The sequence below is a fragment of the Trichechus manatus genome, unplaced genomic scaffold (assembly GCF_000243295.1).
Source record: "Trichechus manatus latirostris isolate Lorelei unplaced genomic scaffold, TriManLat1.0 scaffold00111, whole genome shotgun sequence".
Classification (NCBI taxonomy): Eukaryota; Metazoa; Chordata; class Mammalia; order Sirenia; family Trichechidae; genus Trichechus; species Trichechus manatus.
In genome coordinates this window covers 7,315,714-7,328,049 of record NW_004444047.1, presented here as the reverse complement: position 1 = coordinate 7,328,049, position 12,336 = coordinate 7,315,714, and the positions used below count along the sequence as shown (strand labels likewise).

At 45.6% G+C, this 12,336-nt stretch overlaps 1 protein-coding gene across 1 annotated transcript in view; it reads left to right on the top strand.

Annotated features, from left to right (window-relative positions):
* PDE6B (phosphodiesterase 6B) overlaps positions 1 to 12,336 on the top strand; it is a 53,191-nt gene that overhangs the window by 17,979 nt on the left and 22,876 nt on the right. Inside the window, exons 4-8 of the mRNA XM_004383537.1 lie at positions 8,989 to 9,129; positions 9,223 to 9,297; positions 10,484 to 10,548; positions 11,513 to 11,579; positions 11,835 to 11,882. Coding sequence (XP_004383594.1) covers positions 8,989 to 9,129; positions 9,223 to 9,297; positions 10,484 to 10,548; positions 11,513 to 11,579; positions 11,835 to 11,882 — 396 coding nt within the window. The remainder of the gene's footprint in view (positions 1 to 8,988; positions 9,130 to 9,222; positions 9,298 to 10,483; positions 10,549 to 11,512; positions 11,580 to 11,834; positions 11,883 to 12,336) is intronic.

The following is a 12,336-nucleotide window of genomic DNA, read 5'->3' as shown; positions in this document are numbered from 1 at the left end:
GATGCACTAAATTTGGACTTGTAGCCTACTGGACTGTGAGAAAATAAACTTCTCTTTGTAAAGCTATCCACTCATGGTATTCTGTCAGAGCAGCACTAGAAGACTAAGACAATATCAGACAATGTTCCACTGCTATTCATAAGATTTTCGCTGGCCATTTTTTTTTAGAAGTAGATCTCCGGATCCTTCTTCCTACTCTGTTGTAGTCTGGAAGCTTTGCCGAAACCTGTCCACCATGGGTGACCCTGCTGATACTTGAAATACCAGAGTCATAGCTTCCAGCACCACAGCAACATGCAAGCCACCACAGTACAACAAACTCACTTACTGGCAGTGGCTGTAAAGATTACAGCCTTGGAGACCCTATGGGGCAGTTCTACTCTGTCCTATAGGGTCACTATGAGTTGGAATCAACTGGACAGCAATAAGTCTTAATGACAAATGATATTGAGAATCTTTTCATATGTTCGCCATCTGTATACCTTCTTTAATGAATTGTCCACTCAGATCTTCTGCCCATTTTTCAATTGTGTTTTCTTATTATTGAGTTTTAGCAGTTCTTTGTATATTTTGGATACAAGTCTTTTATCAGATATGTTTTGCTACTATTTACCCCCAGTCTGTGGCTTACATTTTCATTCTCTTAAGAGTGTTTTTCACAGATCAGAAGTTTTTTATTTTAATGAAGTTCAATTTATCTATTTTTTCTTTTATGGATCATGCTGTTGGTGTTGTATTTAAAAACTCAACGTCACCTATATTTTGTCTTATGTGATCTTGTAGAAGTTATATAGTTTTGTATTTTATATTTAGATCTATGATCCATTTTGAGTCTTTTTTTTTAAAGGTGTAAGATGTGTTTCTAGATTCAATTTTTGCACATGAACATCCAATTGTTCCAGGATCATTTGTTGAAAAGACTATTCTTTCTCCATTGAATTGCCTTTGTTCCTTTGTCAAAGATCAGCTCACTCTGTTTGTGTGAGTCTATTTCTGGGCTCTCTGTTCTGTTCCATTGATCTATGTGTCTATTCTTTCACCAGTACCACACTGTCTTGATCACTGTAGCATTACAGTATGTCTTGAAGTCGAGCAATGTCAATCTTCCAACTTTGTTCTTCTTCTTTACTATTGTGTTGGCTTCTGGGATTTTTTTGCCTTTTCACATAAACTTTTGAATGAGTTTGTCAATATCCTCAAACTAGCATTCTGGGATTTTAGTTGGAGTTGCATTGAATCTATAGATCAATTTGGGAAGAACTGACGTCTTAATGATAATGAATCTTCCCGTCCATGAACATAGAATAGTTCTCCATTTATTTAGATCCTCTTTTATTTCTTTCATCAAAGTTTTATAGTTTTTCTCTTATAGATCTTGTATATATTTTGTTAGATTTATACTTAAAAATTTCTTTTTTTGATGCTAATTTAAATGATATTACATTTTTTATTTCAAATTCCAATTGTTCATTGCTGGTCTAAAGGAAAGCAATTGGCTTTTGTATGTGAACCTCGTGTACTGTTACCTTGCTGTAATCACTTATTAATTCCAGGAGTTTTTTGGTCAATTCTTTGGGATTTTCTACATAAACAATCATCTCACCTGTGAACAAAGACAGTTTTATTTCTTCCTTCCCAAACTATATAATTTTTATTTTGTTTTCTTGTCTAATTGCATAAGCTAGGACTTCCAGTTCAAAGTTGAATAGTAGTGGTGAGGGGGGATATCCTCACCTTGTTTCCAGTCTTAGGGAGAAAGCATCCAGTTCCTCACCATTATGTAAGATGTTAGCTCTAAGTCTTTTTATAGATGTTTTTTAATCAAGTTGAGGATGTTCCACTCTATTTCTAGTTTGTTGAGAATTTTTATCATGACTTGGATTTTGTTACATGTTTTTCCTTCATTGATTGATAAGATCATGTGCTATTTCTTCTCTACCCTGGTGATGTGATAGATTGAACTAATTGATTTTTGAATGTTGAACCAGCCTTGAATATCTGAAATAAATCCTACTTGGTCATGGTGTATAATTCTTTTTATACATTGTTGGATTCAGTTTGCTGATACTTTGTTGAAGATTTTTGCATCAATGTTCATTAAAGATATTGCTCTGTAGTTTTCCTTTCTTGTACTGTCCTTATCTGGTTTAAATATTAGGAAAATACTGCCCTCATAAAATGATTTAGAAAGTGTTCTGTATGCTTCAATTTTATGGAAAAGATTGTAAAGAATTAGTATTATTTCTTCTTAAATGTTTGGAAGAATTCACCAGTGAAACCTTCAAGGCCTGTTGCTTTCTTTTTTGGAAGATTATTATTTATGGACTTAATTTCTTTAATAGTTATAGATCTATTTAGAAGATCTATTTCTCCTTGCTTTCAGAGAAATTTCAGATAAAGCAGACTTAATTTTCCTTGAGTTTTGGTAGTCTGTGTCTTTCAAGGAATTGGCCCATTTTATCTAAGTTACCAAAAATGTAAGCATAGAGTTGTTCATAATATTCATTTATTATCCTTTAAATGTCCATTGGATCAGTAATAATGACTCTTCTTTTGTTTCTGATATTAGCAATTTGTGACCTTTCTCTTTTTTCTTAGTTACCCTGGCTAGAGGTTTGTTAATTTTATTTATCTTAAGGATATTGATTTTGTTGAATTTCTCTATTGAATTTCTGTTTATCTCATTGATTTCTGCTCTAATTTTTATTATTTCTTCTCTTATGTTTGCTTTAGGCTTAAATTGCTCTTCTTTGTCTAGTTTCCTAAAGTAGAAGCTTAGATTATTAATTTTAGATCTTTCTTCTTTTCTAATATGGGCATTTAATGCTATAAATTTTCCCCAAGCACTGCTTTCACTGCATCCCACACATTTTGATAAATTGTATTTTCATTTTCATTTAGTTCAACATATTGCTTAATTTCTGTTGCAACTTCTTTTCTGGCCCATGTGTTACTTAGAAATGTGTTGCTTAATCTTCAAATATTATTGGATTTTCTCCTATCTTTCTGTTATTGATTTCTAATTTAAGTCCATTGTGGTCTTAAATTAGACATACTTTCTATTATTTATTTATTATTTATTATATTTTATTTATTTTTATTTTATTTATTATTATTATTATTTATACTTTCTATTATTTCTATTCTTTTCAGTTTGTTAAGGTATGTTTTATGGCCCAGAATGTGGTCTATCTTGGTGAAGGTCCTATGTGAGCTTGAGAAGAATGTGTATTCTGCTGTTGTTGGATGAACTATTCTGTAAATGTCAATTAGATCCATTTGATTGATGGTGCTGTTGGGTTTAAGTACACTCCGACTGATTTTCTACCTGCTGAATCTATCAATCACTGAAAGAGGGGTATCAAAGTCTCCAACTATAATACCAGATTTGTCTATCTCTCCTTGCAGTTCTGTCAGTTTTTGTGTACATATTGTGATGCTGTTTGTTAATGCATACATTTTAAGGATTGTTATGTCTTCTTGGAGAATTGACTCCTTTATCATTATATAATACCCTTCTTTATCTCTGATAATTTTCTTTGTTATGAAGCCTTCTATGTCTGAAATTAGTATGCTGCTCCTGCTTATTTTGACTGGTGTTAGCATGGTATATATTTCTCCATCCCTTCACTGTATAAAAAAATCCTCATAACAAACTTTGTTAACTTTCTATGATATTCCCACTTGCTGATAAATAATGAAAAAGAATATGTTTTGAGGATGAGAGGGAAGGTGGGAGAATGAATGGGGTAGGAGAATTGCTTTATTAAAATTTGCATAACATAAAATTAACCATTTAAATTGTACATATCAGTGGCATTTAGTACATTCACAGTGTTGTGCAACCATCACCTCAATCTACTTCCTAAACATTCTTATCATCCCCAAAGGAGACCCTGAACCCACTGAGCAATTACTCCCCATCCCCGCCACCCTCCACCTCCGGCAACCACTAATCTGCTTTCCGTCTCTGTGTAGAGTATCTGCAATTCCTCCTTCCTGTATATTGCTGTCATTAATTTTACTTATGCATATTCTATGTTGTTAGGTGCCGTCGAGTTAATTTCCACTCATAGTCACCCCATGTAACACAGCAGAACTGCCACATAGGGTTTTCTAGGCTGTAATCTTTCTAGGAGCAGATCGCCAGGTCTTTCTCCTGAGGAGTTGCTGGGTGGGTTCGAACCACCGACCTTTCTGTTAGCACCCAAGTGCTTTAACCATTGCACCACTGGGGCTTCTTTCATATGCTATAATCAGCTAATATACTGTTACTATTATTACTTTGAGCAAACATTTATCTATTAGATTGCTATGGAATAAATTGTGTCCCTCCCCACCCCACCCCCACCAAATATGTATTGGAATCCTAACTCCTATACCTGTGGATGTAATCCCATTTGGAAATAAGGTTTTCTTTGTTATGTTAATGAGGCCATATCAATGTAGATATGTTCTAAACCTAATCACTTCTGAGTTATAAAAAGAGCGGATTAGACGCAGAAGTGAGCACAGACAGCAGGGGAGATAGATGTCACGTGAAGCTCACCAAGGAACCAAGGAACACCAGGGCTACAGAACCTGAGACAGAGGTCTTCCCCCGGAACCAATAGAGAGAGAACCTTCCCCTATAGCCAGTGCCCAGACTCTTAGCTCCATAATTGTGAGAAAAGAAATTTTTGTTCTTTAAAGTCACCCACTTGTGTATTTCTGTTATAGCAGTGCTAGGTAACTAAGGCACAGATCAATTAAGAATGAGAAAAATAAGAATAAAAGATTTTACTTTGCCTTCCTTTATTCCTTTTCCAATGATCTTCCTTTCTTTATGTAGATCTGAGTTTCTGACCTTCTCTCCCTGACCTTCTCATTGTCCTTCTCTCTGAATAACTTCTTTTTAACATTTCTTTCAGGGCAGGTTTACTGGTGATGAATTCCCTCCCTTTCTCTTGGTCTGAGAAAGTCTTTATTTCCCCTGTAATTTTGAAGGATAATTTGAAGGATATAAGATTCTAGATTGTTGGGAGTTTTTTCTTTCAACACGAAGTATTTTACTACAATCTCCTTTGCTTGTCTGGTTTATGACGAATGTCCAATGCAATTCTTCTCCTTCTACCTCTGTAAGGAAGGTGCTGTTGTTTGTTTGGTTGGTTTGGTTTGGTTTTGTCTTTTTCCTCTGGCTTCTTTCAAGATTTTCTCTTTGTCTTTGGTTTTCTGCAGTTCACATGTGGTATGTTTAGGTATAGTTTTTTAATATTTATCCTGCTTAGTGTTCTTGGAGCTTTGTGGATCTGTGGTTTGGTGCCATTAACTTTGGAAAATTTTCTTCCATTATTAATTCAAATATTTCTTCTGTTCCTTTCTTTATTCTCCTTCTGGTATGCCCATCATGTGTATATTACACCTCTGATATCTCTATACCCCTGACCCCCCCTTACATCTCTAAACACCTGATCCCCCCAACTTCTGTGAATTCCTGACCCACCACCCTGACTTCTCTGAACGTCTAGCTCCACCTCACCCAGACTTGATGCTCACTTGTATCCCCCACCTTGGCAAGTGGTGCCACTATCCCAGGAACCTGGGAGTCATTCTTGCCACCCCGTCTTAGTTTCCTAGGGCTGTCAGAACAAAACACCGAGGGTTGGTGGCTTTAGAGAACAGAGATGTATTGGCTTATAGTTCTGGAGGCTAGACATCTGCGTTCAGGGCATTTGCAGGCTATGCTTTCTCTCCGTCCACTCTAGGGGAAGATTCTTCCTTTGTCTCCTTCAGCTTCTGTAGCCCTGCGTGTTTCTTGCCATTCCTTGACTTGTAGATGGATCCTTACATGTTGTCTTCCCCTGTGTGTAACTCTGATTCTGTTCTTCCCTTTTAGAAAACACCATTTAGAAGGGATTAGGACTAGGATTCACCCTACTCCGATATAAGTTTATTAATTTAACTGATAACATCTGTAAAGAAACCAAACCAAACCCACTGCTGTTGAGTCAATTCTGACTCATAACGACCCTATAGGACAGAGTAGAACTGCCCCATAGGGTTTCCAAGGAGTGGCTGGTGGATTCAAACTACTGACCTTTTAGTTAGCAGCCGTGGCTCTTAACCACTGTGCCACCAGGACTCCATCTGCAAAGAAAAACCCTTATTTTCCCAGACAAGATCACATTCACCAATGCAGGGGTTAGGACTTCAACATATATTTTGGGAAGATATAATTCAATCCATAACCCCCCACTCCCATGTTTTCAAGTCCTCCCAAATATCTCCACCCATGTGTTTGCATATGCACTCCTTTTGCCCTGGCCCAGGCTACCATCACCCCCGCCCCACCCTGGACTGCATGCCTCCTGGCCAGCCTCCCTGCTCACCTGTGCACCATCCAGGCCCTACACCACACAGGTCCAAAAGTGACCCCCACCCAGCCACCTTGAGTCTCTTCCATGGCTTCCCGTTACCCTGAGATGCAGACAGAGCCCTCATTGTGGCCCACCCCTCGTACACATCCCTGTTCACCTGAGGAATCCTTCCTGTCCCACGGGTCCTCAGCAGGACTGTCCCCTCCTTGGAAATGCTGCCCAGAGGCCTGACTCAGACAAACTCAGGTTCTCATCACACTGCTCATCACAATTCCAAGTTTGTGTTTTGTTCATATAATTATTTGATTGTCTCTCCCTTCCCCCAGGAGGACAGGGCTCATGTCTAACCAGGGCTTTAAACTGGGAAAAGCCCAGGGACCATTTGTAGAACCAATGCACAAAAGATTAACAGTCAACACACACACACACACACACACACACACGCATGCATTCACATATGCACATACATGTATACACACATGCACACCCATACACATGCACCCATACATGCACACCCACTCACATGCACACACATGCACACTCACATATACACACATATGCACACATGCACACTCACATATACACACATGCACACTCACACATACACCCATGTACACACACATGCACACATGCACACACACATGCACACCCATACATTCACACCCACTCACATATGCACACATGCACACCCATACATTCACACCCGCTCACATATGCACACATGCGTACACATGCACAGTGCACACATACATGCACACATTCATGCACACATATGCACATTCACATGTATGCATACACATGTACATACACACTTATATGCACACATACATATACACACAAGTACACATGCATACATGCATACTCACATACCCGTTCACACTCATATTCACACTTACAGATATGCTCCCATTCATGCAAAATTGCACACACATAAATTCACACGCTCACATGCATACACATGCACAGACTCACACACTTGCACACACACACTCACAGACACGCAGTCTATGCTTTGAGATGGTCTGTGCTAGCGGACTTGGTGTTGTTTCTTTCACAGTGGACCTGCTATGGCACAGTTCTTCCACGTACTTGAGGATTGTGTTCCCTCATCAATGAACAGGACGGTGTGCATTTCTCCCACCACTGGGCTTGGTGTTGTGTGTATCTCTTGGCAATGGAGTTGGTTTGTGTGTCTCTCCCACAAGTGGACTTGGTGTTGGATGGTGGTTGGTTTCACCATCACTTGCCGGCTGGTGGCGCAGTAATTCATGTCCCTTGGATTGCTGTGGTTACTGGTCTGGGAGTCGAAGCAGGGCTTGACTGAAGGTAGGGGCAGTATGCTGGGTAGGAAAGAAGTGTTGGCTGTGGAGTAAATGGTGGGGGTTGACCAGAAGTCTCATTGTAAGAGTGGAGTTAGCAGGACTGCGAGTTGGAGGTACAGGAGTCTCTGGTCATGTGTGAGCCCAGGATTTCAGAGGCAGAGTGCAATGGGAATATAGAGGATATAGATGCAGATGCCCAGGGCATTGATATCTCCTGAGATGGTGGCAGGTAGGGGTAGACAGGAAGCTGGAAGCCAAGGTCATCATGCCTTGGTGACGGTTGGCAGTGGGCATGGCCACTACAAGCCCCCCAGCAGGGAGGTATGGGGGTGCACAGGGAGAGACCCTGGTCTGAAGGTGGATGTGTGTGGGAGAACTCCAGCCAGCCTTCAGAGGAGTGTGGAGTGGGGGCAGCCTCCTTCTGGTGAGAAGACTCTCAGAGGTGGAATCTTCAGCAATAGCAAGGAGTACAGGAGACTGCAGAGGACCCGAGAGAGGGGCTGGCAGGAAGGGAGCCTGCAAGGAGGAGTCATGGAGACGGAAAAGGACTCATCACTGGGCAGCACTCAGTACTGCCCAGAGGATGCATGAAGACATGAGGGGTGATGGTTGTGAGAGAGTGGGGACCAGCGGGGTCTATGCTTGGGCAATGGTGGGAGAACCAGAGAAACGGAGCTCCAGGCTGGGTGGGGTGGAGAGCTCCATGGAGTGAGTCCCAGCCCTGGCTAGCAGCCTGGAGCCCGGCCAAGGAGCGATGTCCCAGGCAGGGTCTGCTGGCTGTGCCCCACGGAGCATGTTAGTGAATCGTCACTCTCAGATTCACTTTGCTGAGCCCACAGAAGGGCCTGACATCTGGAAAACAATGAATTGGTGCCCTCCAACACCAGCATCTCAGGCTGGTTATGAGAGTGGACCATCAGGAGGCTGTATGGTCAGATCTTTGCATTTCAAGCTCATGGCCATTGACTTGAACGTTTATTCAGACATTCATTCATTTATTCATCACTCAGCCACTTGCCAGGCCAGTGCTAGGCGGTGAATAGAAGGGACTCAGCCCAGCCTGGTGGCCTCACTGTCCAGTGAGTTTCTGGGGTCCTTTGTGGTCATGGGTTGTGAGTGACACCCCAGATCCGGAACTGTTAGAGGTGCAGCTGGCAGTCGGTACCCACCCTCTGCGGTCGGACAGTGTCTGGGTCCCCTTGTGTGTGTTGAAGGCAGTGTATGTATGTGTGTGTCTGTGTGTGTGCTGCTGTGGTCAGACGGGTGGGTTTGGGTGTGGCCATGGGCCCACAGGTGTGCCCCACCCCCAGGTGCTGTTGTGGTCGGCCAACAAGGTGTTTGAGGAGCTGACGGATATTGAGCGGCAGTTTCACAAGGCCTTCTACACCGTGAGGGCCTATCTGAACTGTGACAGGTACTCGGTGGGCCTCTTGGACATGACCAAGGAGAAGGTGAGGCCCGGGCTTCCCTGGGGGCTCCTGCCCACCTCACCCAGCTCTGCTGGCAGCACTGACCTCTAGCTCCTTCTCTCCTCCTCGACCTAGGAATTCTTCGACGTGTGGCCTGTGCTGATGGGGGATGTCCAGCCGTACTCGGGCCCACGCACACCTGACGGCCGGGTGAGTCGAGGTGGAGCGGAAGGGACGGTCCAGCCCAGACACTTCTGGCTTCAGCTCTAGGGTGGTGCGGGGCCTGTCCTGGCCCGACCTCTGGTTGGGGGAGGGGAGGGGTGGGGTGGCGTGGAGGCAGGACAGGAAGTCGTGGCCTGGCTGGCAGCATGCTGCCCTGATGGGCAGGCCCCTGAGTGCCTGTCTGTGTCTCCCTCTGACTCTGGCCCTGCTGTGCTCCTGGGTGTGGAGCGGCCAGGCCTGGTCCCCCGACACTGATCATCCGCTGGGTGGTAATGGCCAGAGTCTGTTCTGATTGGCCGGCGGCCCTGCTGCCCCACCCTTAAATCTTCATAGTATCTCTCCTGGGTGGATCTGTGTGTGAATGCACATATGTGTGCACACAAGTGTGCACACACCAGAGAGGCAGTGTGGTACGGCGGATAGAGGTGCAGTCTCTTGAGTCAGATACCTCAGCTGCTCACTAGGATCCAACCTGGTACACACTGTACAGTCTAGGCCTGCCTCAGTCTACGCATCTGTCAAATGGGGTAATACCAGCGCCCTCCTCACAGGGGTTTGTAAGGACTCGATGACTTGTGGGCACAGAGCGCGTAGAAGAGTCCTGGCACTTGCTGAGAACTGTGCAAGTGTTGGCCCGACGGCTCTCGGTCATCATTGCGTGTGTGTGCGCACATCTGCACGTGCCGCTATGCACCACAGCCTGCCGGCCCCTGTGCACATGTCGGCTGAGGGTGGGAGGTGCGCGTGTACCTGCCCCGGCCAGGGCTGTGGGAGAATATCAGTGTGTGGTCTCACGTGTGGCCTGGGTGGGCGGTGTGTGTGTGGAGTGTGGGGTCCCATGGTGGGCGTGGATTCAGGTGACACAGAGAGAAGGTAGATCTAAGTCAGTGTGCAAAGTGTGTCCCAGGAGTGCCGGTGATGGTCTGCATGTGTGTGTACATAAATGTGTGTGTGTGTGTGTGTAAGGCACATGTCCATGGTGGGCATGTCTGTTGTGTGTATAAACACGTATGTGTGGGCATGGGTGGTGGGTGGACTGGGGTGGGTGGACGTGCGCATATGCGTGTCCGGGTTGTGAGGGCCCTGGGCTTCTCTTCACGAGCTCAGGGAAGGTGCCTGCCAGGGGGCTGAGCCCAGGGAGACCGTTAATGACTGACCTGGTGTCATTTCTCAGGAAATCCTTTTCTACAAAGTCATCGACTACATCCTGCACGGCAAGGAGGACATCAAAGTCATTCCGTAAGTGCCAGGGCTTCCCGAGAAGCATCTCATGGGAGAGTGGGAGCCTCCCCCTGAGCCCTGCTTGACCCCCAGAGGCAGTGTGCCTGGCACGGGCCTGAGTCACAGGCCCTTCCTGCTTTGTGGGCTCAGGGGTGTGGGGTGGAGAGGGACTCTGACTCCCTGTTCTCGGGGAAGATGAGGTGAGAAAGGGCGCGGGGAGGTGGATAGGCGACAAGCCTGAGGTACCCATGGACATCCAGGGGGATCAGGTGAGATGGCCAGGCAGGGGACAGGGCTGGCCCTGTCAGCAGTTACTGACCTCTGAGGCCCTCGGGGTCCCATCTGGGCTCAGCCAGCCCAGCCCAGGCGGGTGGAGCCGCTAGAAGGGGCAGGCCTGGCATTGCTCCCCTGGTGAGGCTGGGGGAGGTGGGGAAGCCTCAGGCAGTACAGCTGATGGAGGGCAGGGAGGATGCCAGCCCTAGGGACACTGAGAAAGGGACCCCGTGGTCCCATAAACCTGTCAAGCAAGACCTGGGATCCAGGGGCCAGGCCTGGGCACAGGGCAGGGCCAGACCCACAGGACTGGGGACCAACACTGAACCCCAGGGGGTAAGAATGATGCCATGTGGCCCTCAGTAGGGGAGCAGGGGGTCCCTACAGAGCAAGGGGTCCCAGCATGGACAGAGTCGGGAGGAGAAAGGAAGCAGCGCAGATACCCCCCAAGCCCCTTCCCCTGCCTTTTCTCACCCTCCTTGGGTCCTCACCAGATTCCCATGACCCACCAGTCTTTCTGGGCCCATCCACAACTTCCATACCCTGCTGCCCCCTGGAGCTTAGAGAAGGGAATAGCAGTTAAAATATACACATACACACACACACACACACACATGCACACACACACACACTGTACCAAACATCTACATGCACACGTCTAACAACCCCAAGCACCTGGTCATCTGACCCATTGCTTCTCTCTCCCCAGTACACCCCCGGCGGATCACTGGGCCCTGGCCAGTGGCCTTCCAACCTATGTGGCGGAAAGTGGCTTTGTGAGTCCTGAGCCATCTGGTGGCCCCCAGTGCCTTGCCTTCGCCCAGTGTTTGATGCTTGCTCGTGCTTGTCTCCTCCACGTCCCAGCCCTGCCCACCAGCCTGCACATGTGCCCCAACCAGCCCTCGGCTGCTCTGCTTTGCCTAGTTGGAAGCTCACTGCTTGCAAGTGAGGCTGGGGTTGGATGGCCCTTTTTAGAATTGTATTGTACACGTGCCTGCTTCAGTTGAGATTGTTTTCTGATCCTTTTTCAGATCTGTAACATTATGAATGCCCCTGCCGAAGAAATGTTTAAATTTCAGGTATCTGTCTATTCATTAATAGAAATTGTATTTTATTTAGGAAAGAAGATGTTTTGGTTTAGAAACAATGGACTGAATTAGTCTTTGCTGCTTGAGAAACTAAAAATCTCAGTGGTTGAAAATAACAAGCATGTATTTCATGCTCACAGGTCTGCAGGTCGGCTGGGGTTTATCTGATCTTGGCTGGGGCCCAGCTAGCTGAGGCTCAGCTGGGGCTCCATTGTTTTTGGCTGAGGCTCAGCTGGGGCTTGGCTGATCTCAGTCAGGGCTTGGCTGGGGCTCAGCTAATCTTGGGTAGGCTCAGCTAATCTTGGCTGGGCTTGGCTGGAGTTTGGCTTATTTTGGCAGAGCTCTGCTGGAACGTGGTTAATCTTGGCAGGGCTCAGCTGGGGCTCAGTTGATCTTGGTGGGGCTTGCCCGGGGCTCACCTGCTCTCAGTCAGGGCTTCTCTGGG